A 26193-nucleotide genomic window follows, 5' to 3' on the forward strand; every position below is an offset into this window, starting at 1 on the left:
GTCATCAAAAGCCAAAGACCAACTATCCCAAGGTCTGTATACCCAAAGTAAAGGTGAAAGACTATTAGAGTTGAGACTGACTAAAGGATGTTCCCTTTCTCATATCCACATAATGTTTCAAAAGAGAAGTAACTAAATCAATGAGCTAAAAAAAAAACCTGGGTTATAGTCAGGATTACTCCAATGAAAATGTGAAATATGTATTTTAAATCTGTATTATCATTTCATTATTTTTTATTTGACTTTATTTTGCACAAGACGATACAAATATGCTTAAAATACAATTAAATTAAGACAAATGAGGAGAGAAAATGCAACTTGATAAATGGTTATTACACCCTTAAGATCCCCTTACATATACACATCTCATGTAAAAGCCATTACATAAATAAAACCTATTCAGTTGAATTTCATGTCAACAGTTGTGTTCTAAAAACAGGAATCTTTCAAATAAGCAGACTGCTGACTAGCACCTTGACTCTGTTTCTCAAATCCCATCCCCAGCTGTGGCATTGAGGCTGTCCTTGGCAGATAGTTCGGCTTAAAAACACCACCCTCCCAGTCTGTCCCACCATCTCCAAGGACTCATCACATCTCGGTGATTTCCAGTCTCGCTCTCTTGTATAGTGGCATAACACAAAGCTTTACTCAGGAGTGAAGTGGTGCTGGTGTTGGTGGCAGTCGCCATGGCTCTGTCTGGAGAAGTGTGTCTGGTGACAGGAGCCTGCGGGTTTCTGGGAGAAAAACTGATCAGACTGTTACTGGAAGAGAAGCTTGCTGAGATCCGATTGCTAGATAGAAACATCCGGTCTGAGCTAATACAGTCTCTTCATGGTAAGTGGATACTTCCATTAATGTATTTCTCATCTAAAATAACAAATCCTTCTTCTATTTCTCCTTTTTATGGAATCTATTGGTCACTATTTATATTCTTTGGTTTCGTGGTATCTCTTAGTCTCTAGTAGTTGAGATTCGTCTTCCTGTTTTGCACTTTGCTTGAGAATATTAAGAATACAGATAATGTGCATGTAAATTGTTCACATGCCATTTCTGTTTCTTTTTTACTTTCTTATCTCTTTATAAGCAATATATATATATATATATATATATATATATATATATATATATATATATATATATATATATATATAATAAAATCAACACTTGTTCTTTGATTAGTTTTTGTCTGTGTCCTCAGATTGCAGAGGAGAGACTAAAGTGAGTGTTTTTGAGGGGGATATCAGGGATTGTGAGCTGCTGAGAAGAGCTTGTAAAGGAGCGGCACTTGTTTTCCACACTGCGTCTCTCATTGATGTAATTGGAGCAGTTGAATACTGTGAATTATATGGAGTTAATGTTAAAGGTGAGAGACTGGTCTTTGGCACACAGTAATAAGACTGAATAAGTTTGAGCTAAGAGAGTGAGCTAAGTACAGAGATCACAACTGTTTGTTTTTTCACAGTAACACAATATTGAGACAAAAAATGAGCATTTGAGTCAAGTGGTTCTTAAGGGGCCAGAGACCTATTGAGGGCCACAGGAAATTTAAAAACAAGCTTGAGAATAAGATAAAACATATTTTGTATTTTAATTAATCTTCTCAACAACTGTGCTTTGTCTTTGAAGAACCAGGATTCCCATTATCTTGGAAAACCTGGATGTAATACAAATTTTTTAACAACATAATGTTTACAAGTAATAAACATTTTTGTAGGTATGCCATCTATAAAATATTTTATCAGATATACATTGTAAAGAAATGTGTATTAAAAATACCTGTTTACATTTAAATCCTCATCCTTTAACCTTTTCCTGTAAATCCTTTTAAAAGAAAATGACCCCTGGAAAAAATATTTAATTCTTAAATTTTTTGAAATCCTGAAATGTTATTATTCTAATTTAAGTAAGTTATTTTGATCTATGGACACTGTAAAATAAGAAGAACATTTTTGAAAACTGTTTTGCTCCCTCATGGCCCTTTAGTTATTTTTGTGGACAATGGAGTAAAAGGTTGATAACTACTGATTTAAAATATACTAGCTGTAGCAATACAAATAACACCATAAAAATTCCACTTTGACTAACACAATATAGTAATAATCAAGTTCAAAGACAGTGAACATAGTTTTTTTTCCCCCAATGGTAGGAACACAGCTGCTGCTTGAGACCTGCATCCAAGAAAATGTAGCCTCCTTCATTTACACTAGCAGCATTGAGGTGGCTGGTCCCAATCCTCGGGGTGATCCGATCATTAACGGTGATGAGGACACCCCCTACTCCGCCTGCCTTAAGTTTAGCTACAGCAAAACCAAGAAGGAGGCTGAACAGATTTGCCTTCAGGCCAATGGAGAGCTGCTCCGCAATGGAGGTCAGCTGGCTACTTGTGCATTGAGGCCCATGTACATCTATGGACCAGGCTGTCGATTTACTTTAGGCCACATGAGGGATGGAATCCGCAACGGAAACATGCTGCTGAGAACATCACGACGTGAGGCAAAAGTGAATCCTGTATACGTGGGAAACGTAGCCCAGGCACATTTACAAGCGGGTCAGGCCCTCAGAGATTCTCAGAAAAGGGCTGTGATGGGTGGAAACTTCTATTACATCTCAGACGACACTCCACCTGTCAGCTACTCGGACTTTAACTATGCAGTTCTTTCACCATTAGGCTTTGGGATACAAGAGAGGCCTGTTTTGCCCTTTCCGCTTCTATATCTTCTGTCATTCCTCATGGAATTACTGCACATTGTGCTCCGACCGTTCCTGAGGTTCACTCCACCCCTAAATAGGCAGTTGCTGACCATGTTAAACACACCATTTAGTTTCTCATATCAAAAGGCTCAAAGAGATTTCGGATATTGCCCTCGCTATGATTGGGAAGAGGCACGCAAGCAAACTACCGATTGGCTAGCGTCTGTCTTACCCACAGAGAGACAGCAAATTCACTTGAAATAAACATAACATAATATGAATATTGTGCTACCTGTATTTCACAGCAGTCATGTTCTGCCTGTTGGTTTATAGTAATATTTCCTTCTAATTAAATTCACAATAGTAGAAAACATTAGTTGTCTAGTGCCTTGGATAATGCATGTTTTACATAAAAAAAACTTGTATAATGACTGTATATTATGTTTACATTTGTCTCATAATAAATGTCCATTTAAAGAAAAAAAATGACATGCTATTGCTTATTCCAACAGAATGTTATTTTATTGTAATTCATGTATTTTAAAATTATTTCAAAAATAAAAAGAAAGAAATCAATGCTAGTTAGCCATTGTGAATTTTTATGCAAATAATGACTTACAAGCAAACGACTGGGTTTTGTGTAATTCATAGGCCTACCCAGTTCCTAAAACTAACTTTTTGCCACACCTGCGAAATGACTGCCAGTGACTTAAGAAAATGAACCAGCCTTAAATAAGTTACCAGCTATGAAACAGATTGATCCTTAAGTTAACGTTATAACAACAAGAGAAGAGAGAATTTGTCTTTGTCTTTTGTGGTTTGGTTTTAAACACAGGCAGCAGCAATAATATGGCTGCTGTCACTTTAAGAGTTAATGTAGAGATCCAATATACCAATTATTTCTTCAACTGTTGGTGTTTTAAGACACATAACTGACTACGAGGATGCTTGCCAAGACATACATTTTGACCATTTTTGTTTGAATAGTATGTCTGTTTTAACCACAAGAATATGTGAAAGAGAGAGCTCAGTTTAGTAGGCTATTCGTAAATAGGATTTCTGTGCTCGTGCTTCGGATGTGTGTGCACAAAATTTGCCACCACACACAAACACACAATGCAGCACTGGCCCAACTGTCCCAAATATACAGTCAATTCACGCTTGTTCATGTTATCAAAATATTACATTGTTAGAATTCATTAAAAAAAAATGTCATACACTTTCATATAGCCTACTCACCAACACCGATATTACTTTTGCTTTGCCAGTGATAATTCTAGACCATGAGCCTATATGGGGCCTACCTGTTTTGAGTCTCGCTTTTCTGTTGTTGTAATAATTACACTTAGTGACACGGCTGTCATTATTCATTTACTCAACCGATTCATTCTTTTGCATTAAGTTGTTCAGGAACTATTTTCCTTGGTGGAGTAAACATTTACATAAATGGCAATATTGTGTATGAAACCTAAGCGACGATTGTCTTAAGTTCAAAAGGTTAGGGTTAAAGGGTTAGTTCACCCAAAAATGAAAATTAGCCCATGATTTACTCACATCGAATAGGTGTATATTTACACCTAAATAAAATACAAATATAATAAATGTAAATGGATCAATATCCATAAAATATAATAATAATGAAGTCCATAAAAGTGCATATATCTATCAAATCTGCTCCACATGGCCCGGGGGGTTAATGAAGGCCTTCTGAAGCGAAGTGCCACATTTATTTAAAAAACTTTTTTTTTTTTTAAATAAATAAAAAAAAAATTATATAACTTTATAGACTACAATAACTCACTTCATGTCACAAGGCATAGTGCAAGTAGTGTATTCAACTTACGCAAAAAGTAACTCGACGCGATGTCACAAGCTTTGACGCTTCTTGCAGATAGGGCTGGGCAACAAAGTCAAGCCCCTCTCTTCTAAAAAAAAAAAATCGAAATCCTCCGCATTTTCTCTTTACAAATTGAAGTTAGTTATTTTAGTCTATAAAGTTTTAAATATATAGATTCATATTTATCTTACACAAACGCGGCACTTTGCTTTAGAGGGCCTTAATTTGCCCATTATTAACCCCCCGGAGCCGTGCGGAGCCATGTGATGGATAGCGTTAGATGGCCTTTGGACATTAAAGGACAACAATATGTATGTGGTCTAAATCTGATTTGAAAAAATCAGATCTGGGCTAGATTTGAGTGTTCACACTACCTCTGAAGAAGTCTGACCTGGTTCCCAAAAAAAATCAGATTTGGGCCACTTTTACCTGCAGTGTGAACGGGGCCATAGAGAAGTAATGGGTCGTTGCCAGTTGATCACACCTCTTGTGGTCTGATTGGTTGAAGGACTATCCAATTGCAACAGAGTTATTTGAATAAGGCCAGTTGATTGCGCCTCTTGGGCAGTAGAAAATACAGAGCAGACTCCCCAGACCAATGTTCAATTTTAATTTGAGTTTGGGCTGGTGATTGCCAAACAAGCAAAAACCACAAATACTTCCATTTAAAGCTCTTTTCTGACTTTTTTTTTGCTTTCAAATAAATCTCAAAATACTCTATACAAAAACAATTTAAAATTACTTTAATTTTTTGTCTTTACTTACTGTAAACCGTCTTTCACTCGTTTCCATATGAAGACGCTGAGAAAATGCAGTGGTGTCATGAGACATGCTCTCTTTAACATCCATATATCGATACTGTGAAGAGGCGGGAGACTCAGTGGGATCCATACGCAGTTTTATTAAAGAAATAGTCGTTGTAATACAGGCAAAGGTCAGATACCAGCAATGACAGTGTCCAAGGCAAAGGCAGATCATCAACAGATAAACGATAAGAAACTGGGGTTATTTGTCTAATGATTCTGAATGGACCCACGTACCTGGGAGTGAGCTTCTTACAGGGTAATCGGAAACGAAGGTCCCGGGTCGATAACAAAACCCATTGACCCGGATGGTAATCTGGATGCGAGTGACGGTGGCAGTCAGCTTGTTCCTTCTGTTGCCGTACTGCCCTCAGGAGGTGAACGTGAGCCTCGTTCCAGACAGCCTCAATCCGTTGAGGCCAATGATCCAAGGCTGGAAGATCAGAGGGTTCTCCTGACCATGGAAAAAGTGGGGGCTGGTATCCGAGTAGGAACCTGAAGGGTGTGAGTCCTGTTGATGATTTTTGGAGCGAGTTTTGGGCATACTCAACCCAGAACAGATGATGGCTCCAGTCAGTCTGATTGTGGTGACAATAGGAACGAAGATAGCGGGTGAGCTCTTGGTTGAGGCGCTCGACCTGACCATTAGACTGAGGATGATAGCCCGATGTCAGACTGATTATAACATTGAGTCTCTGGAAAAAGGTTGACCAAAGTCGTGATGTGAATTGGGGTCCACGATCAAACACAATATCTTCGGGGAGTCCATAGAACCGTAATACGTAGTTGCAAAGATGTTCAGTCATCTCTAGAGCGGTGGGTAGCTTAGGCAAGGGAATGAAGCGGCAGGCTTTGGAGAAGCAATCAATAACAGTGAGGATTGTGGTTTGGCCCTGAGAGAGTTAGGGAGATCAGTGATGAAGTCTATGGCGATATGAGACCAGGGACGCCGTGGAATGGGTAGTGGGTTCAAAAGACCTGCAGGTACTTGACGTGATGACTTGGATGTCTGACATATGGCATAGTTACGAATGAAGGTGATGACATCAGACTGTAATGAGGACCACCAAAAGCGGTTACTGATGAGGTGAATGGTGGCTGCAATACCTGAATGACCCGAACTGGGTGATGTGTGGATGTATTGAATGACCCTTGAGCGAAGAGATGTAGGAACATATGTGCGATCATTGGGACAGTCTGGATGGCTCTGCATGTTGGGCATCGAGGATCTCTGTCATTATGTCCCATTGAACGGGAGCGAGTATGATGGTGGGAGACAATATGGGTTTGTGAGTGGGTGGAGCCAAGGTGGATTCAAACTGACGGGAAAGAGCGTCGGCCTTGGTGTTCTTAGAGCCGGTCTATAGGTAACGGTAAATTGTAATCTGGTGAAAAACAGGGCCCATCTGTCAGGGGTTGAGTCGTTTGGCAGAGCGGAGATACTCCAGATTCCAGTGGTCAGTTAGGACTATGAATGGTTGTCTACTTCCCTCCAACCAATGCCGCCATTTTTCCAGGGTGGCTTTCATGGCCAGTAGCTCGCGTTCTCCCACATCATAGTTCTGTTCGGTGGGTGTGACTTTGCGTGAATAGTAAGCACAGGGGAACAGCTTGGGTGGATTGTCCTGACGTTGCGAAAGAAACGCTCCAATACCAGTGTTGGAAGCGTCCACCTCTTCGGGATCTGGATGATGTAGGATGGGAGCTGTTGTGAACATCTCCTTCAGCTTACAAAAGGACTCCCTCGACGTGGTAGACCAGACCAATCTGGCGTTCCCCTTCTTGGGCATAGAGGTGAGAGGTGATTCAATTATGCTGAAGTCCCTGATGAAACGTCTGTAGAAGTTTGCGAAGCCTAAGAAGCGCTGCAGTTCTTTGAGAGTTGTGGGCAACGGCAAGTTTATCACTGCTTGGACCTTGGTGTCATCCATAGCGACCCCTTCAGGACTGATTATGTAACCCAGGAAGGAAGTGACCATCTGGTGAAACTCACATTTCTCAGCTTTGGCATAGAGTTGATTGTTAATGAGTCTTTGGCGGACAGATCGGGCATGACGAACATGATCGGGTAGGTGTCTGAATAAATGAGGATGTCGTCAATGTATACGATGACCCACTTCTTGAGCATATCCCGGAAGACATCATTGATGAAGGCCTGGAAGATGGAAGGACTATTAACCACCCCGAATGGCATGACCAGGTATTCATAGTGCCCTGTAGTGGTAGAGAACGCGGTCTTCCATTCATCTCCCTCTCGGATGCGGATCAAGTTGTAAGCACATCGAAGGTCTAATTTGGTAAAGTATTTGTCCGTGCGAAGTTGTTCTAAAGCAGAGAGTACCAATGGCAGTGTGTAATGAAACTTTACTGTGATCTCATTAAGGCCTCGGTAGTCAATGTAGGTTCTTAGACCTCCATCCTTCTTCTTCACAAAAAAGAAACCAGCAGATGTGGAAGACGTGGAAGGTTGAATGAATCCTTTGGCCAGTTCCTCTTCGATGTGATTTCTCATTGCTTCAGACTCAGGTTGGGAAAGTGGGAAAATACGACCCCTAGGGGGAGTTGTACCTGGGATGAGGTGGCACAGTCACTGGGGCGATGTGGAGATAGCTGAGCTGCCTTGGATTTACTGAAAGCTTTGGTGAGATCTTGATATTCGTCTGGTAGCTGGCTGATGGCAGGTGAATGGCTGAGTGAGTTCAACAGACAAGGGGTCTGGAGACAGTTACGATGACAATGGTCGGATCAATGAGTAATTTGATTGTCTGCCCATGAAATCTGGGGGTTATGGAGCCTTAGCCACGGTAGTCCAAGAATAATGGGGTTCTGGGGCGACTTGATAATGAAGAAGCGGATGTGTTCAGTGTGCAAAGTCCCAATCTGAAGTGACACATCATCAGTGGTGTAGTGAATCCGTCCTGTTCCCAGAGGGCGTCCGTCTAACGCTGCCACTGACAAGACAGAATCACAAGGAATTAGTGTAATACTATGTGTCTTCGCGAAATCAACATCCATGAAATTACCGGCTGCCCCAGAGTCTATCATGGCTTGAACATTCACAGGCTTATTCTTTACTTTGAGACTGGCTGGAATTTCAATATTGAGAGAGGTGGATCGGGAACTCACCGCAGTGCCATTTTTGCTTGTGGGTCGTATCGGGCATGAAGCTCTCAGATGGCGGGGTTGACCACAATAAAGGCAGAGATGGTGCTGAACACATATGTCTCTGTCTTCACTAGACAGGTTAGTGGCACCAAGTTGCATGGGTTCGGAGTCGGTAGCAGATGGACTGGGGACAGAAGATAACGAGGCCTTTCTCGAATAACGTTGTGAGCAAATTAAATTGTCGAGATGGATAGCCAGATCAATGAAACCGTTCAAAGTTTTCCCCTCATCACGACTAGCCAGTTCAGACTGCAGGTCCATGTTCAAACCCTTGCGAAACAGCAGTTTCAGCGTGTCCTCAACCCATGTCGTTTGCGCTGCCAGGGTGCGAAATGTGAGCGCATATTCCACCGCCGTTTGTTTCCCTTGGCAAAGCGCCAACAGCAATTCACCAGCCTCTTTACCTCCCTCAGTGTGTTTGAAGATCTCGCGGAAACGTTGCAGGAACTCATTTAGTGTAGAAAAGGTGGTCTGACCGTTATTCCACACTGTTGTTGCCCATCCTTACCCGTTAGCAGAGAGCATACAAAAGCAATGCGACTCTCATCATTGGTGTTGCAATCTCATCGTTCATCTCATCGTTTGAATTGCAGTAAAAACGCCTTGCATCTCTTGCCGGTGAGCCATCATATTTCTCCGGGAAAGCTAGATGTGGGTTTGTTGTGGTGGGCATTGGTGAAACTGTGGCTGGGGGTGGCGTGGGTAATGGCGGACTTACATCAGCATTGGAGAGTTGCATGCTTTGTAGGGTTTTCACCAACTCCTCAGTCACGGCAGTGAGACGGGTAAGTTGTTGTTGGAGAACTGCTAACACGCTGGCCTGGGTAGAAATCTCCGTGGACAGCTGATAGAAAGCCGTTGGATCTTGGTGTGGAGAAGTCTTCTGTGACGAGTCGGGAGCTTTATTAAATAAACAGTCGTTGTAATACAGGCAAAGGTCAGATACCAGCAATGACAGTGTCCAAGGCAAAGGCAGATCATCAACAGGGACAGGCAAAGGGTCGAGGCAGGCGGCAGACAAGGCAGAAGAGTACAGGTCAGGCAGAAAACACTCTTGAAGGTTGCAAAACAGTCCAAGGTCAAAACACAGGAATAACAATAAACAAGGTAAACACTCAGTAGTGTTAGCCGGGGCAAAACAAGACTTCACAATGAGTGTTTGAGTGCAGAGGCATAAATAGTCTGGGTAATGGGAAACAGGTGTGTGTGTGTATGATTAGCTCGGGTAATGGATGATGGGAAATATAGTCCAGCAACATTAGTACTTCGGTGAGGGAGCCCTCTGGTGGCGATCGGAGGGAGCCACAGAGGCCAAGTTTGTGACAGATGCAATGGCACAGTAGATTATGTTCAATATTGGAAAATATTTTCAAATATTTCAAATATTTTCTGGAATTATTCCTGAGCCCATGTTGTGATTTCCATTACAGTAGCATTCCTGTATGTGATGCAGTGCCATCTAAATGCCAGAAGATCACGAGCATCTATGGTTTTCCAGCCTTGCGCCTTACGCAAGTGTTTCAGAAACGAGTGTTTCAGATACTTTGGATGGTATTATTCACTGTAGTTGATGATAACTTCAAACTCTTTGCAATTTTTCTCTGAGAAACTCCTTTCTGTTATTGCTCCACTATTTTTCACTGCAACTTTGGGGGAATTGCTGATCATCTGCCCATCTTGACTGTTCCTTATTGTACATTTAACTTTTCCACCCTCGTATTGTTATCTGTCCCAACTTGTTTGGAATGTGTAGCTCTCATGAAATCCAAAATGAGCCAATATTTGGCATGACATTTGAAAATGTCTCAAAAAAAAACATTTTTTGGAATCGGGTTTGGATATTTACTTTCAATTAATGAAGTATATTGTGGCATCGTAACTCATGACAAAAATGATTGGCAAAGTCTCTCTTGACAGCGCCATCCATTCCGTTTGAAATGGAATCACGGACATGATAACTGGCGCTCAATATATCATCACAGCTTCCATTTAAAGCTAAATGCTCCTCTCTTCTTTTATTTGTCCGACACCGAGGTGGCCTGAGATGAGTTACGGATCTGCATCCCGGACTAGTAAACTCATGGGCCGCCACGACCCTCACACTCTGATGGCTCAATTTCGCTTTCTTTGTCATTTTTTTAGTAATGAACACCTCTCTGAGATCTGACGACACACCCACTGTTTCTATCTCTATTCAATCATCTGCATAGTTTAATTGTAGGTGAGGATTTAAATCTCCTCACATGCAAGTTTAAAATTAATCCATAATTGAGATTTAAAGTTCTGGAGCAACAGGATGAAAGTCAATCTATTTTAAAAAGAAATTAAATCCAAGATCAAAATTAGGGTTTAAATGTAAACCTGCTTATTTTTAAACAAGGTTTAAAGTTTGGAGCAACAGAATTATAAGATAAACCTTGATTTAACCTAGATTTAAGATGAATCCTTGTTGGTGCAACCCACTCCTAGTGCTTTAAAATGTGTTGAGATATTAAAAGTATTGTGTATTTCATCCTTTAGAAAATATTTAAAAGCAGTCACATTCATAATTGTGATATTCTGAGAAACAAAACTTTTGTAGAAGATAGCTGTATGGGGGACTCTGAAGAAACAAACAGCTGTATTAATGTCTTTCAAGTGAGGCCAACCGATTGTTTTAATTTCACTTCAATCCACCTAAAAACCTTCTGAGAGTTTTGGCTGGACACTGCTAAAGATGCCAAAGTCCAGCTTCTGTACAAACAATCAAGCATTTCATCTGTGAGGTCATGGGTTGACAACCAGCTGCAGACCAGTGGACAGATCATTTGTTTTTCATTGTTGCAGTCCACGCCTAGACCAAGTCCCCACAGTCACGTAAGCTATCACAGGATGGATGCTGGGAGTTAATTTCTCTCAGGTTTACATGCGGACATGGATTATAACAGCACACCAGGGATGAAAGCAAAAGACCTTCATCTCACTTAATCGGATAAATAGCATTTTTCTCAGAAACAGGCATTGTGTAACAGATTGTGCCTGGCTATTACATGGATTCCAGGCTTCCTAGTGCAACTAGTTTAGGAAAAGGAACAAAATACTTTGCACTGATGCAGAAACACAATACAGGAATCTAACCAGAAGAATCTTCTCACTCAGCTGATTTAGCACTGTTGATCAGTAAAGCCATGGCTTGGAAATGGATCAAAGCTTCTCTTTTTTTGTCAGCGTGTGTCACCTCTGCTGTGGGTAAGATCATTTTTTTCTCAGTATTACATGGAAATTGGAATATGTTTTTAATTATGCCAGGCATATGTGAACACACCACACCTAGTCCACCTTTATTTAAATGACAGAGTACAACTGTTTTATTTGGAGTTACTTGAAGTGATAGTGTGTCAATAATTGGTTCACAGATCCATGATTGTGAATGTAAGTGTGGACAGAATTTGATAAGTGAGTTTAAATGTTGACTGATCCATCGTTTCCTTGAAAGCCCAATAAATTCAATTAAACCCTTGACTATCTTTACATAAAATATAAGAAGCAGACTGAGAATTGAAAATGAAAGTACAAAATCATTGGTACAAAAAAACAAAACAAAAAAACATGTTGAATCAACATTAAATCAACACTAATCATTTAATCATGTACTAATCAACATAAAAAATTATTTTCTTTAATAGTTTTTACATTATTGTTGGCTGCAATGTTATATGTTTGTATTTAAGTTCCAACATTAATTTCCAAAATATCTTCTGCTTTTCTTCCTTATCATTTCAATACACAATATTAAATATATCACTTTACAAATTCACCTCAACAAAGTCAAATGTACACATCCAGGAATTGCAGGTAAATCATTGTCAGGTGAATTCAGTATAACTACCAATTATACATCTTAAAACTGTGTTTTAACCTTTTGGCATGCTCATGAGCTCCCACACAGACTTCCATTTGTACAACTATACAGGTGTTGAGGAACCATCCCTAACCAAGTGTGCTGATTTCAACAACACCACCTGGCTGGAATATAGACAGGCCACCAAGCTCCAGGTCCAGTACCTTCTCCTGACACGGAAGAATGCAGACTGTGCCAGCCTGTTCACGCAGGACTGCCTCAACCATACCCAGAATCACACAGCTTACTTCAATTCATCACTCCCCACTAAAGTCATTGTTCATGGATACAGGTGAAGCATTTAATCAGCAGCATTGTGTAATAGGAGAGAAGTCTGTGTGGATGATCTTTAGCAGATGATTCTTTGATTTACTGCGTTTCAGAGCCTTGGGAAGTAAACCTTCCTGGGTGAGTGGCTTAGCCCAGGCTCTACTACGGGAAGAGAATGTGAACGTTCTGGTGGTGGATTGGATCTATGGCGCCTCATTTGCTTATAACCTTGTAGTAGAAAACTACAAAGAGGTGGCAGTGCAGATATCAGTGCTTATCAATCAGCTCACGGTAAATGTTTTTATTCCAAGTATTATAGAATCCATTGTCATTATAGTACACTTGACCACTACATACAGTGGCTACACAGCTGTAAACAGTGTTCATCTGGCAGAAGCAATAAACATAAAAAACTTGTTCATTGTGATCAATAGTAACAGTCAGCACATTAAAAGTACATTGTAAAGAGTAATATGACATTGAAAGTACATTGATATTCTTTTGTAGAAATACGGAAGCACGCTGGAATCTTTCCATTTCATAGGTGTGAGCCTTGGAGCACATGTGTGTGGATTTGTGGGGACCCTATTTGAAGGAAAGCTGGGTCGAATTACAGGTAATATTTTAACTCAAAATAATTTGATATGTATAAACCGATAAATTAGACCATATTGAAAATATAGGTATCAAAATGTTCAAAAGCTGTCATAAAAGCAAATATTATTAATCAATATGTTCACAATTTATCAAATATAATATTATCAAATTTAAACCCAACAAAATAGTGAAAATTTATTTTTATTAATTAAAATTGTATTAATTAAATTAATGAAATTCTGATATTCATGGTTAAATGTTTAATTCAGCTTGTCCCTCAAATTATTATGCTCTATTAAATTACAATTTACAAAATAAAAAAAATAAAAAATAACATTTGCGAGCTTCTAACTAATCTTGTCTGATTTGCGTAATGCAATGATGACTATGTAATGATAATAGGACAATGTAGGCTGCTAATTTTGTCCTGATAAGATGCTAGACTTAAAAGTGGAACAAAGACCAACACTGCACCGCACTGAATGAGTCTTTCAGACTAAAGCGGAGGCCGTGAGAGCACTCCAAATAAACAATGACAAATTGTTACAACAAGAAAACAAGACACAGATTGAACCTTTAAACTAAAGTGTTTCATGTAGAGTCCTAAAAGTGCCTAAATGTTAATAACTTTGTATAATATAGAACATATATGTGAGTTTTGTGTGCCCAGGTCTGGACCCAGCAGGACCCATGTTTAAGAGTGCTGATCCATTTGACCGTCTGGATTCATCTGATGCCTTGTTTGTTGAGGCCATCCACACCGACTCTGACTGTAAGAATGAATCTTTGCCTGAGATTACCGTAATCTATTTTCCTTTATATTAGTGCCTAATATTGAGCAGTACATATTTCTTGATTTATTATTTAACCACAAGAGTTCATATAAGTGTGCCACTGGTGTTATTTTCAATATAGAAGTATAACCTATACTTATCTGTGCACAAATTAACTGAAAAGTGTGCATTTGCCAGACTTTGGAATATCCATTCCTGTCGGACATGTGGACTTCTTCTTAAATGGTGGAATGGACCAAGCCGGTTGCGCACGCTCAAAGTTTGCTTCAAGTAAGTGGACAGCAAAAGCTGAGCAAACACTAACAGAGACATTGAGCTTAAAATGTATCGTAGCTTCATGCTACCTGAGAATCTATCTTTGTTGTCAGTTTTGATCTACTTTCCAGTGTATGGCTATGTAATTTGTGACCACATGAGGGCACTACATGTCTACATGAGCGCCCTGAATGGCTCCTGTCTGCTTATTGGTTTCCCCTGCTCCAGTTATGAGGAATTCCTGGCAGGAAAATGCATCACCTGTGAGGGCCCCTTCAATGGCACATGCCCACAAATAGGTAATGATTTAGCAGAATTATTTAAAGGAAAAATCAGTTTGGAATATAAAATATTAAGTCTGTTTGTGCACACAAATATATATTAAAAAAATCTGTATCTTTTGAATTTAATTGATGTAATCAACATATGCATTTCTTAGTACAATAACTATGATGTACAAACATTTTTGTAGTAAGATAAGATGCCTTCAAGTAGGAGGTTGGCCATAGTTAACATGCATGTCCTCAATCTCTGTGCCCGTGTCAGTGAAAATGTGAATAATAATTCTGAGGGGGTTTGCATGCTAATCTAATTTTAGATGGTTATGACCTTGATGTTCTAGTTCATTTAGGTGTTTAATCAGGCTTGACTTTTTGTGCGCATGAGTGTGTTCAACTACAGAAAATGTTTCACTTGAGGCTGATAATGTAAGAAAAGGATAACATTGTTTCACGTAATGTACGACACAAGCCTTTGATGCACAATTGCTCTCTGTCTGTCTATTCCTGTGTGTGTGTGTGTGTGTGTGTGTGTGTGTGTGTGTGTGTGTGTGTGTGTGTGTGTGTGTGTGTGTGTGTGTGTGTGTGTGTGTGTGTGTGTGTGTTTTAGGCTTGTTAAAAAACAGTGGGATAATAGCAACTCCCCTGCCAAATCAAGAAAAGGTCTATCTCCTGACAACCGCTACGGCTCCATATTGTGGTATGTTTGACTTTGTGTATTTCGTCATTAAAAGTCCACTCTCACAGATACTGCATGTATAAACATAATGGTGTATGTCTTAATTAGACTTAAAGGGTTAGTTCACCCAAAAATGAAATTGACGTCATTGATGTCATTAATGACATTAATGACACTAATGTTGTTCCACACCCATAAGACCTCCGTTCATCTTCGGAACACAATTTAAGATATATTATATTAGTCCAAGAGCTATTTTTGGTTCAAAAATAACAATAAAGATTCGAATGGTTATGAATCAGCGTAATGAGTCATAATTTGGATCACGTGTCATTGCTGAAATCATGTGACATTTGTGATCCAAATCATGAATCAATACGCTGATTCATGACCATTTGAATCTTTATTTGAGGATTGAAAACAAACCCAGAAGAGAAGGCAATGCTGAATAAAGTCGTAGTATTTGTTATTTTTGGACCAAAATGTACTTTTGATGCTTCAAGAGATTCTAATTAACCAACTGATGTCACATATGGACTTTACTTTGTTTTTATTACTCATCTGGACATGGACAGTATACTGTGCATACACTTTCATTGAAGGAACAGAAAAGCTCTCGGACTAAATATAAAATATCTTAAACTGTGTTCCGAAGATGAACGGAGGTCCTGCAACTGCACTAAAGTTTGTAGTCAGTAATTAATAATTTTATTACAGAATTCTTAAAATGTAATGGTTTCCCCAAAATATGAGGTAGCAAATCTATTTTCAACACTGAAAATGTTTCTTGACCAGCAAATCATTAAAATGATGTGACACAGAAGACTGGAGTAATGATGCTGAAAACTTTAAGGAATAATTTGGAATAAACAGGAATAAATTGCATTTTTAATTACACTCACCTAAAGGATTATTAGGAACACCATACTAATACTGTTTTTGACGCCCTTTCATCTTCAGAACTGCCTTAATTCTACGTGGTATTGATTCAACAAGGTGCTGAAAGAATTCTTTAGAAATGTTGGCCCATATTGATAGGATAGCATCTTGCAGTTGATGGAGATTTGTGGGATGCACATCCAAGGCACAAAGCTCCCGTTCCACCACATCCCAAAGATGCTCTATTGGGTTGAGATCTGGTGACTGTGGGGGCCATTTTAGTAAAGTGAACTCATTGTCATGTTCAAGAAACAAATTTGAAATGATTCAAGCTTTTTGACATGGTGCATTATCCTGCTGGAAGTAGCCATCAGAGGATGGGTACATGGTGGTCATAAAGGGATGGACATGGTCAGAAACAATGCTCAGGTAGGCCATGGCATTTAAAGGATGCCCAATTGGCACTAAGGGGCCTAAAGTGAAAAGGGGCCAAGAAAAAATCTCCCACACCATTACACCACCACCACCAGCCTGCACAGTGGTAACAAGGCATGATGGATCCATGTTCTCATTCCGTTTACGCCAAATTCTGACTCTACCATCTGAATGTCTCAACAGAAATCAAGACTCATCAGACCAGGCAACATTTTTCCATTCTTCAACTGTCCAATTTTGGCGAGCTTGTGCAAACTGTAGCCTCTTCTTCCTATTTGTAGTGGAGATGAGTGGTACCCGGTGGGATCTTCTGCTGTTGTAGCCCATCCGCCTCAAGGTTGTGTGTGTTGTGGTTTCACAAATGCTTTGCTGCATACCTTGGTTGTAACGAGTGGTTATTTCAGTCAAAGTTGCTCTTCTATCAGCTTGAATCAGTCGGCCCATTCTGCTCTGACCTCTAGCATCAACAAGGCATTTTCACCCACAGGACTGCCGCATACTGTTTTTTTTTCCCTTTTCACACCATTCTTTGTAAACCCTAGAAATGGTTGTGCGTGAAAATCCCAGTAATTGAGCAGATTGTGAAATACTCAGACCGGCCTGTCTAGGACTAACAACCATGCCATGCTCAAAATAGCTACATTCAGTTGAATGAGTTCAGGAGATTGTCTTGACCAGGACTGCACCCCTACATGCATTGAAGCAACCATGTGATTGGTTGATTAGATAATTGCATTAATGAGAAATTGAACAAGTGTCCCTAATAATCCTTTAGGTGAGTGTATAATGTATCTTTGATCAAATAAAACCAGCCTTGGTTCGCATTTCTTTCAAAAACTTTTTATATATTAAATATTATACTGACCCCAAACTTTTGAATGGTAGAATATAGTCTCCAAAAAATATTTACTTCAGGGGGAAAAGTAGTCTGGCTTAGTAAAATCAATAGAAACTATACTTCCAACAGTATATAAATTAAGTATTATGTAAATTAAAAACATTACAAATACAGCCAAATAATATCACTCATGCCCATACTCTTTTTCAGCATATCACATCCTTGTGGATTTGAAAGTTTCCTCATTAGATAAGACTGCTGAGGTTCAGCTCACCCTGATCTCTACAGGACACCCCGAAACAGAACTAAAATTCAAACTGTGTGTATTCATTTTGAGTTTTACCATCAACTCATAAGCAATGAACCATAGCTTGTGTTCATAACTGTGTGTAAATACGTTTGTACATATTTTTCAGAAATACAGATGAAACTGGGTATAAAAAGGTGGCTGCACACCCGGAGCAGCTGTGTAAAATTGACTCAATGCAGCTGAAAAACACAGGAGCACGATTCTACAGACAAGGAGACATTCATTTTGAGTATATATGCATCTCTGAAGTCCCGCGAACCAGGTAAATGCGGCCCTAAAAATTTACTTTAAACTTACTATACTCTGCTCACTGATTCCATGAAATACACAAAATTTTGATTTAGACATCAATTGTGCAGATCCCATGTAATACCATATTTGATAATACTGTATTTGTGCTCTATGTGCAGAAGGCTGGATCCATTATGTGTGAAGAACATTAATATTGGACGGGGAGCACCATGGTCACATGAGTTTGTACAAGTATGCTAAATTAAAAAAACAACTACACAATACTACTTAACCAGAGAGCTTAACCAGCTTTCAACTGAATATTAAAAACTAACCGTTTTTAGCGTGTTTAAGATGGGAGACATTGAAGCTTGGCAACAAAGACACAAATAGGATACAAGGGGACTGAAATGTTCTGTTAGATATATTTATTGTGTTTTTACAAGATGTATGATTTCACAAATTATGTAAAATATGATTTCAGATACTTTAGTTTTTTGTGCACTGTTCCAGAGAGTTATAGTGAAATATCAGTCAAGAGGAATTTAACGTACCTGAATTTCTGTTTAATTTTGTTAGACAAAAGTCAACAAAAATATTGTGTAGCCTATTATGAAATTCGGTCATTCAACGTACAGCAGATCTTTGATGTGTTCATGTGCTGAAAGTACTGGTTCATTTCAGTAATTAAAACTTAACATTCAAGGTACAAAATTAACTATTTTGGCTTTCTGATTAGTGTTTATAACCGCACACTGCATACTTGATATTACAAATTAGAATCTGATCATTCACAATAAATAAGGCTAATCTCTGCTTTGAAATGGCATCTTAAGAGGAATATCAAGTCACATTTTTTTAACCCAGCACTTAACAGTTGGCCCCATGAAAATACATTTTCATTACATGGTCAGAATACAGTCTCAGTACATGAAGCATTTACCAAATTCCTATTATGATAAAGCACACTTTTGTAATGCATCAGATTATCTAACTACTATCAATAAACTCTGAGGTGTTAAAATGAAATAGAAATGTATTTGTTTGTGTTGAAAAATCTAATTTGTTGCTTTTACCTTACAAATTCTATTGCATGTAGAGTATTCCAAACAGATTTAACTAACAAGCACATGCCATTTCAAATAAATATAAAACAGCCATGCTGAAATCACAGCAATGTGGAATCATATAACATAGTATCTGAAAAAAAAAAAAAGTTTTGTGATTCTAAAAACAAAATACATTTGATGGATCTTTTACTGTTCTGTGCTAATGTTGTCTTCAATTATATGAAAGTAAATTTAATGGATGGAGCATTCAGATGTTACGGTCTTTATACGGCTGAAACCATTCCTACAGCTTTGGGGTGTCGGTAGGGGCCAGTGGGGCACATCCTCGAAGGAAACGTTGGAAACGAAGTGGAAAACTTCTTGGAGTATCATCCTCTGTTAGATTAATGGAAAAAGGTGACACATTAAAATGTCATTGAGAACACAAATAAATTCCATAACTGATTTCAACACAACATAATCACATCTAAAGACCTAAAGATGTTTTTATCCATCTGTTTAGTTCTCTTGCATGTTTTTAATAGGACAGGCTGTATTTCTGGACATGATCCATATATCTCATTCCTCTGGAAACTAGCGTGTGAAGGTCATGTCTCAAATGACAGCAGAGCCCTCCTCCTCCACCTCCTCCTCCTCCACCTCCCCCTCCTCCCACACCTGTCCCACTATCCAGTACCAAGTGCAATCTGCCCCTTGCAGGCAAAGCCAAGTATTTGGAGAGGAAGGAGTGCTGGATAAACAGACTTGGCATGTTTGGATCCCTGGATATCCCAAACCCCTTCCAGTCTTTCATCCAGCCTTTGGCACTGTATGTAGTAAAATAAAACCAGCCTCATTCTAACCATAGAAACATCTAACACAAAATATTCTAAGAAGGAAACACTGAATATAACTCCACTACCATGTACTAAATAAAACTAATCACTCACCCAAGGAAGCCTTTCCTCTGCCAGTAAGGAGATACGATAAATTTGGACATACCATAGACTTTCTTTGCGGTAAAACAATTAAAGGTTAAAAATACTGTAATTATTAAAGAGTAACCCAAAGCCACTGCAAAAATTATTGTAAAAATGACTTAATTTATTGTTAAAAAATGATAATTAATTTATTAATAATAAGCCTACAATGTAAAAATTTTAAGAGAAATGATTACCGTAAAAAAATAATTTTATGTTAATTTCAAAACATTTATATTTTAACCTTTGAAGACATTAGGGAACATTTTTGTTCAACATATTGTTCTTGTAAAATACTAATTTTCAATATAATAATCACGATATATGAACTATTGGCCTTCCTCCCATTTCATGCGATTTTATCCGATGACACTAAAGCCATAAATCTAAAGGTAAAAAAATAAATAAACGTATAAAAAAGCATAAACAGTGGTGGACAGAATTATTAGAACACTTGGCATCTCTGAGTCGTCTTATTGGGCCTGGATTTATTTTGCAAGAGGACAATGACCCGAAACATTCTTCTAACTATATTGCCGGAACTCCCTGCGACAAAAGGAATCTGCTGAAACATTGAGAATGATGGACTGGCCCCCTCAAAGTCTGGACCCCCATCAAGCACATTTAAGGAGAGTTGGAAAATAAACTGAACAGATCTATTGTACATTCAAAGGAAAGCCTTTGGCTTCAGTTTCAGAAGGCATGGGATAAAATTAGTGTTGAAGTTCTCAGAGGAAATATACTGACACTATGCCAGAGAGATGAGCTGCTGTAATTGCTGCAAAAGGTGGATATACTAAATGTTAAATTTAAAAGTGGATAAAAATAGTATGACTCCATCTGATATTTGATGGTCAGAGCAACCATCTGCTTGTTGCATGAACATTATGAAATTAAATTGTGTTTTGGACGGGCGAAAAGGTAAATTTCAGATCTGTCAGGTGTTCTAAAATTTTTGGCTATCACTGTACATATATAACAGTTCATCATGCACATTCATCACTCTGCATTCTCTCAGTCAGTTTTTGTGCCATTCAAATGTCCAGTTAGTGCAGTTGTGCCTTTTCATGCAAACCAGCCCAACCGTAATCTTGACCCACCCATCATCCTTACTTGTGTACTTACATTGTGATTTAAGAAGTGTCCCAGTGTGTTAAGCTTCAACACCCCAATCTTTACTTCAAATATTCCCTCTCACTGCCATAGTCCATTAGAGAGCCTGTCATATCAGCAAAGTCTTCCAGAACCAAGCTGGTTGAATCCTCACCAGAGGGCATCTCTGTATCTGAGGGCCAGAGCTGGTGTGGAGGTTTGGGCACAGGCGTCTTCGCCTGGTTTCTTTCATCTGAGCACTGTTTAGACGGTTCAGGATCGGGCCTCACGACAATAGGATGTCCTTGGCTACCCCTGGGCGGTGAGCTAGTGCTGCCACCTTCACTTCCCTGTGGCGAGGGGGCGAGGACGTGATAGAGACTGGGCAGACGAATATCAAGACGCACACCGCTCTTGGCAAACAGCTTGTCATTGAGAGAATACAGTTTGTCAGCAATGTCACTTCCGAGCATGACAGAGAAGAGTCGGGCAATGTAACGATCCTTAGACAGCAGAAGGTAAAGCCGACGTCTGCGCCAAGAGATGTAACGGCAGTCTGTCTCTGCGGTTAGTGTCACCTGTGGTCAAAAGGGTCATGGGATGTTTAAGGGCATGCAATATTTCATGGTTGTATGAACATTGAATAATTGTGATCAATGCCACAGACAAAAAGATGTTGTCATGACTTACTCAAGCACCTCAAGCAAGTGTTATCGTACCTGGAAGTTGCCCTCCTCTGTTGGTCTTAGAGACTCCCATTCTGGAGAGTCAAGAAATTGGTGAGGGAAGATATAATGGAGAAACTGACCTTCTAAGGACACTCTAATCCTGTAAAAGCAGAAAATGTGTGTCAGGTTCTTAGAAGTGTCCTTTTTGTATTAATGTTGGTTTCATGTGGCTTTGAAAAACATTTACACCTTTTTTAAGAAGCTTAAAGTCAACATAATTTATTTATTTATTTAATATTTTGACTGCATAACTTTTAAACTGCAAAACTGAATTGAATTGCCCAGTGAAACAACAGATTTCTCTCTGGTGACGTATACCGAACTTCTTCTATCATTGTGTGGTGAAAGGATGACATATTTTTTCATTGACAATTGACATTGAAATACGGTTTTCCGGTTCTGTCTTGAAGTCAGTGGGTTTTTTGAATGGGTTTTTGGTTAAATGTTTGAAATAAGGTCTGTGGGGAACATATTTTTATGATACACTATATTGCCAAAAGTATTGGGACACTCCTCCAAATCATTGAATTCTGGTGTTCCAATCCCTTCCATGGCCAAAGGTGTATAAAATCAAGCACTTAGATATGCAGACTGCTACAAATATTTGTGAAATAATGGGTCGCTCTCAGGAGCTCAGTGAATTCAAGCGTGGTACAGTGATAGGTTGTCACCTGTGCAATAAGTCCATTTGTAAAATGTCCTAACACGGTCAACTTTTATTGGTATTATAACAAAGTGGAAGCAAATGGGAACAACAGAAACTCAGCCTTGAAGTCGTAGGCCATATAAAATCACAAAGGGGGGTCAGCGCATGCTGAGGCACACAGTGTGCAGAAGTCAGCAACTTTATGCAGAGTCAATAGCTACAGACTTCCAAACTTTGTGTGGCCTTCAGATTAGCTCAAGATCACTGCGTAGAGAGCTTCATGGAATGGGTTTCCATGGCCGAGCAGCTGCATCCAAGCCTTACATCACCAAGTGCAATGCAAAGCATCAGATGCCGTGGTGTAAAGTACACCACCACTGGACTCTAGAGCAGTGGAGACGTGTTCTCTGCAGTGACGAATCACACACTTCTTTGTCTGGCAATCAGATGGACGAGTCTGAGTTTGGTGGTTACCAGGAGAATCATACTTGCCTGACAACATTGTGCCAAGTGTACAGTTTGGTGGAGGGGGGATTATGATGTTGGGGGTGTTTTTCAGGGGTTGGGCTTGGCCACTTAGTTCCAGTGAAAGAAACCAAGACATTTTGGACAATTTCATGCTCCCAAAATAAAATTTGTGTTTATTTGCGAAGATTATCACAAGGAACTGAACGTGTAAGAATCATAGCTTTTTTTAGTCATATTTTCTGCATTAATCCAAAAGCCAATGTTTAGTCGAGGGAACCAGTGTGATGCAAACTTCTCAGTTGTCCTACAAAAATACCTTCATCCCTTTACCACTCTAATTAATCCACTTAATTAGAGTGGCTAAAGACTACAGCCAGCAGAGGGAGCCATTTCCGCATGTTTTCAACTCTCGCGTGGGGGATGAAGATCACACTTGCAGCTGCAGGCATTCATAGAAACGGTGCGGCCAGCGAAGCAAAGTCTTTCAACTTCTCAAACTAATTCCTATGAAAGTAAGCTTTCAAAGGCATGAACTGAAAACGTGCCAGACTGAACATGCGCTGTGAATCTATGCCACGGACGCGTTTACCTCAGCACTCATCACGAGCTCATCCATGACTGTCAATGTGACTCCCTCAGCGGCTAAATCACATATTGAACAGACACGTTCAGTTTGTAATTGTAGTGTCTGTTCTTTAACTGAACTGATTTTATATTTTATGAAAATGAAGGCGGTCGTGGAAAGGTGAAAGTGATTCAGTAATCTAGTAGCGGTGACTTTGGGCGTGGCCTTGTAGGGCAGCGAAGCATTCTGGGAATTGTTGTCTTTCAGCCCCATGAGACAAAAATACATTTCTCAGTCTAAAAAGCACCAAATTAAAAAAATTATTTCACATTTCTACTACATTAATGACCCAGTTTAAATACAGATTCATCTTCCCAGCGCTGAAGTACTCATTTAACAATGAGGTTAAAAGTAAATTAAACAGGCCTACATGTGAGTGTATTAGTAGCTAAACCTTAAAATATTCCAGTTTCTAACAATCTTCACAATAAATATCACACATATGAATTAATAGTTCATAAATATTACGTTTTGGGGGAGATTCTCTATGACATTTTTTTTTTTTTTTGATGTCATAAAAAAAATACAATTAACTGCAATTTTCAGAGCCTAAAGGCCTGTTCACACCAAGGACAATAACTATAACGATATTAAATATATGGTTATAAAAATCATTCTACATTTAAAAGAAAAGCCCACAACACAATTATGATGAAATTGGAACAGATGAAGGATATCTTTGAATTTTCCAGCTGATGAAATATAAAACATTTGATAGCCAGTTTAGAATCCATCCTGCTTTAAAGAACTAAAGCATTTAATGTGGCAGATGGCATAACTGCAGCACGCACTTATAACAAACAGAATGCTAATATAGTTGTTTTAGTTATCGTCAGTGGTGTGAACAGGCCTTTACTGACCTTGACATAGTCATGAGGATCTACAGGGTCCTCTCTAATTTTTTGTTTTTGTTTGCAAGTTTTTTGGCCAGCAAGTAGTTTATTAAAATATTTTGTACTATAAAAGATTATGACAAAATACTAAATACTTAAATACTGCTTAATGAGGTTTTTTCTACAGAAGTCGTCACTTTTATTTATATAGCACTTTATACAATACTTTACTTTATACTGTTTCAAAACAGCTCCACATTGATACAAGTAAAATAACTATTCATGATACAATCTCAAATATGAGACAAATTCAAACTCTGCTCTACATGTTAATTGCATTTTTAATGATTTTCTGAATTATTTATAAGATGGGACAAAAAACTATGCCATTGACCCAAAAAATTCTTTGTTTCTGAGTTAATTATACAACTCAGAATGAACAGCTTGAATATTGTGAGCTACTACAAACATTGACACTGGCACACTTTCAGGCAGAGAGATATTTGCAGTGTTTAGATCAGTTCAAGATCATAGAGTTGTGCTTCTCACCTGCCAGAAATAAGAAAAGACAGCTGATCAATGGGTGTCTTCCCCTCCACAGCATACGTCTCCTCAGCCACTAGAGAGAGCACATTGTTCTCGCTGGCAGCCGTGATCTCCTTGAACACCTGCACAGGTACATCCAGCGGCAGATAGACCGCTGTGTAAAGTGCGGAAAGCTCCTCATTGGCTAAACCGTCCTGCATCAGCCGAAAAATCAGATGACACACCTGGGCCAAACACTGCAGCATCAGCAGCAGGTTCCAGATGAAGACATCGAGGCCGCACACCGTCAGCCAGCCCCATAGAGCCAGACAGAGGAAAGCGGGAGCCAAAAAACTGAAGATGTACAGAGCCCCATATGCTGTACTACCACCCATATAGCCCAAAAAAAGAATGGTGTTACCCAGATGGTAGATGGCACCTTCAGTGCTGTTGGTCCATCCATTGCAGAGTGTGTGATTGTAAATGATGGTGTCAATAAAGTCGCCACTATTCATGTTTGTGCCTCTGCTGTCCCCAAATCAGTGGAATACTGAATTTAAAAAAGTGTCATCAAATATCTTGATGGAAAAAGTAGTGGTTCATAAGCTTAAGGTATTAAAAAGGTTGTTAAAAAGACTAGATTAGATTCAGAGAGTTTGTTCCCCGCAGCCTCTTAACAGTCAATGCACAACTTACTGCCAAAAACAGTTGGAATGAAGGAAGCTTCATAATTCCGTTCCATTCAGGTCCATTGACACCCACTTGTCCTTTTAAAATTCAGCCCTATAATGTCTCTGCTTCTGTTCCCTGTCCCACACTGGACTGAAGACTGTTTGAAACATGGAGCAGAAGAGGCGGGGGTAGAGACCATGAGAAGGATAACCATGTTTGGAATTGAAACCCAAGGAGGAAAGAGCCACAGACAGAAAACAGACTCACTACTTAACATAACACAATGATGGCCGGGCAGTGATTACGATAACAAGTGACATGGAGAGAAGCTTTCACTGACATTTGTGAAGATCTTTGAAAGCTCTGCCAGATGTCACCAACACTCATTTTCTCACAATCAAACAGTAAACTTGTATTCAAGCTCTTCTGGTGTTTGAGCGGAGGAGGGTCCTAGGCTACGGGGGGCATATTTAGAGAATCTGAGACAGATAAAATAACAGGGGAGATCATGTAACACTGTTTACCTCCCCCTTCTTTGGCCATTCCTATGTGTAGTTTCACATAACTTCGCCCAGCAATTGTTGGTAGATAATGTAATACACTATTCTGCTGCTTAGCAATGGGTGCAAGACT

At 39.3% G+C, this 26193-nt stretch overlaps 3 protein-coding genes across 5 annotated transcripts; 2 read left to right on the forward strand and 1 right to left on the reverse strand.

Moving 5' to 3' along the window:
* The first annotated feature begins 653 nt into the window (after nt 1-653).
* Nucleotides 654-3410, forward strand: hsd3b1 (hydroxy-delta-5-steroid dehydrogenase, 3 beta- and steroid delta-isomerase 1). Its single transcript, XM_067444989.1, has 3 exons — nt 654-834; nt 1199-1363; nt 2147-3410. Exons 1-3 carry the CDS (start codon nt 687-689, stop codon nt 2953-2955), a joined length of 1122 nt encoding a protein of 373 aa, XP_067301090.1. The 5' UTR covers nt 654-686; the 3' UTR covers nt 2956-3410.
* A 7844-nt stretch (nt 3411-11254) lies between these two features.
* On the forward strand, nt 11255-18977 carry pla1a (phospholipase A1 member A). 2 transcript variants are annotated; one of them, XM_067443629.1, is made up of 11 exons: nt 11255-11724; nt 12449-12668; nt 12760-12937; nt 13154-13262; nt 13914-14015; nt 14215-14307; nt 14406-14591; nt 15181-15270; nt 17612-17720; nt 17818-17973; nt 18122-18977. In XM_067443629.1, exons 1-11 carry the CDS (start codon nt 11664-11666, stop codon nt 18201-18203), a joined length of 1386 nt encoding a protein of 461 aa, XP_067299730.1. In that variant the 5' UTR covers nt 11255-11663; the 3' UTR covers nt 18204-18977. The 2 variants fall into 2 exon arrangements, with proteins under 2 accessions (XP_067299730.1, XP_067299731.1); XM_067443630.1 differs by having other exon boundaries at nt 14424-14591.
* A 137-nt stretch (nt 18978-19114) lies between these two features.
* On the reverse strand, nt 19115-26193 carry popdc2 (popeye domain containing 2). 2 transcript variants are annotated; one of them, XR_010905017.1, is made up of 4 exons: nt 24913-26193; nt 21783-21891; nt 21097-21641; nt 19115-19387 (listed from the first exon to the last, which is right to left on the reverse strand). XR_010905017.1 is itself a non-coding variant. In XM_067443631.1 (4 exons), the coding sequence occupies exons 1-4, from the start codon at nt 25401-25403 to the stop codon at nt 19296-19298; spliced, it is 1095 nt and encodes a 364-aa protein (XP_067299732.1). In that variant the 5' UTR covers nt 25404-26184; the 3' UTR covers nt 19115-19295. The 2 variants fall into 2 exon arrangements, 1 of the variants encoding a protein (XP_067299732.1); XM_067443631.1 differs by having other exon boundaries at nt 21239-21641; nt 24913-26184.

This window comes from Pseudorasbora parva, chromosome 5 (genome assembly GCF_024679245.1).
Source record: "Pseudorasbora parva isolate DD20220531a chromosome 5, ASM2467924v1, whole genome shotgun sequence".
In the NCBI taxonomy this organism is placed as follows: Eukaryota; Metazoa; Chordata; class Actinopteri; order Cypriniformes; family Gobionidae; genus Pseudorasbora; species Pseudorasbora parva.

Coding starts and splice junctions, on each gene's coding strand:
- hsd3b1 (XM_067444989.1), top strand. CDS start 687: ATGGCTCTGTCTGGAGAAGTGTGTCTGGTGACAGGAGCCTGCGGGTTT. Junction 835..1,198: donor GCTAATACAGTCTCTTCATG/GTAAGTGGATAC, acceptor CTGTGTCCTCAG/ATTGCAGAGGAGAGACTAAA. Junction 1,364..2,146: donor ATATGGAGTTAATGTTAAAG/GTGAGAGACTGG, acceptor CCCCAATGGTAG/GAACACAGCTGCTGCTTGAG.
- pla1a (XM_067443629.1), top strand. CDS start 11,664: ATGGCTTGGAAATGGATCAAAGCTTCTCTTTTTTTGTCAGCGTGTGTC. Junction 11,725..12,448: donor GTGTGTCACCTCTGCTGTGG/GTAAGATCATTT, acceptor ACAACTATACAG/GTGTTGAGGAACCATCCCTA. Junction 17,974..18,121: donor TCTGAAGTCCCGCGAACCAG/GTAAATGCGGCC, acceptor CTCTATGTGCAG/AAGGCTGGATCCATTATGTG.
- popdc2 (XM_067443631.1), bottom strand. CDS start 25,403: ATGAATAGTGGCGACTTTATTGACACCATCATTTACAATCACACACTC. Junction 21,642..21,782: donor CAGAGGAGGGCAACTTCCAG/GTACGATAACAC, acceptor TTTTGACCACAG/GTGACACTAACCGCAGAGAC. Junction 19,388..21,238: donor AGATACAGAGATGCCCTCTG/GTGAGGATTCAA, acceptor TTAATCTAACAG/AGGATGATACTCCAAGAAGT.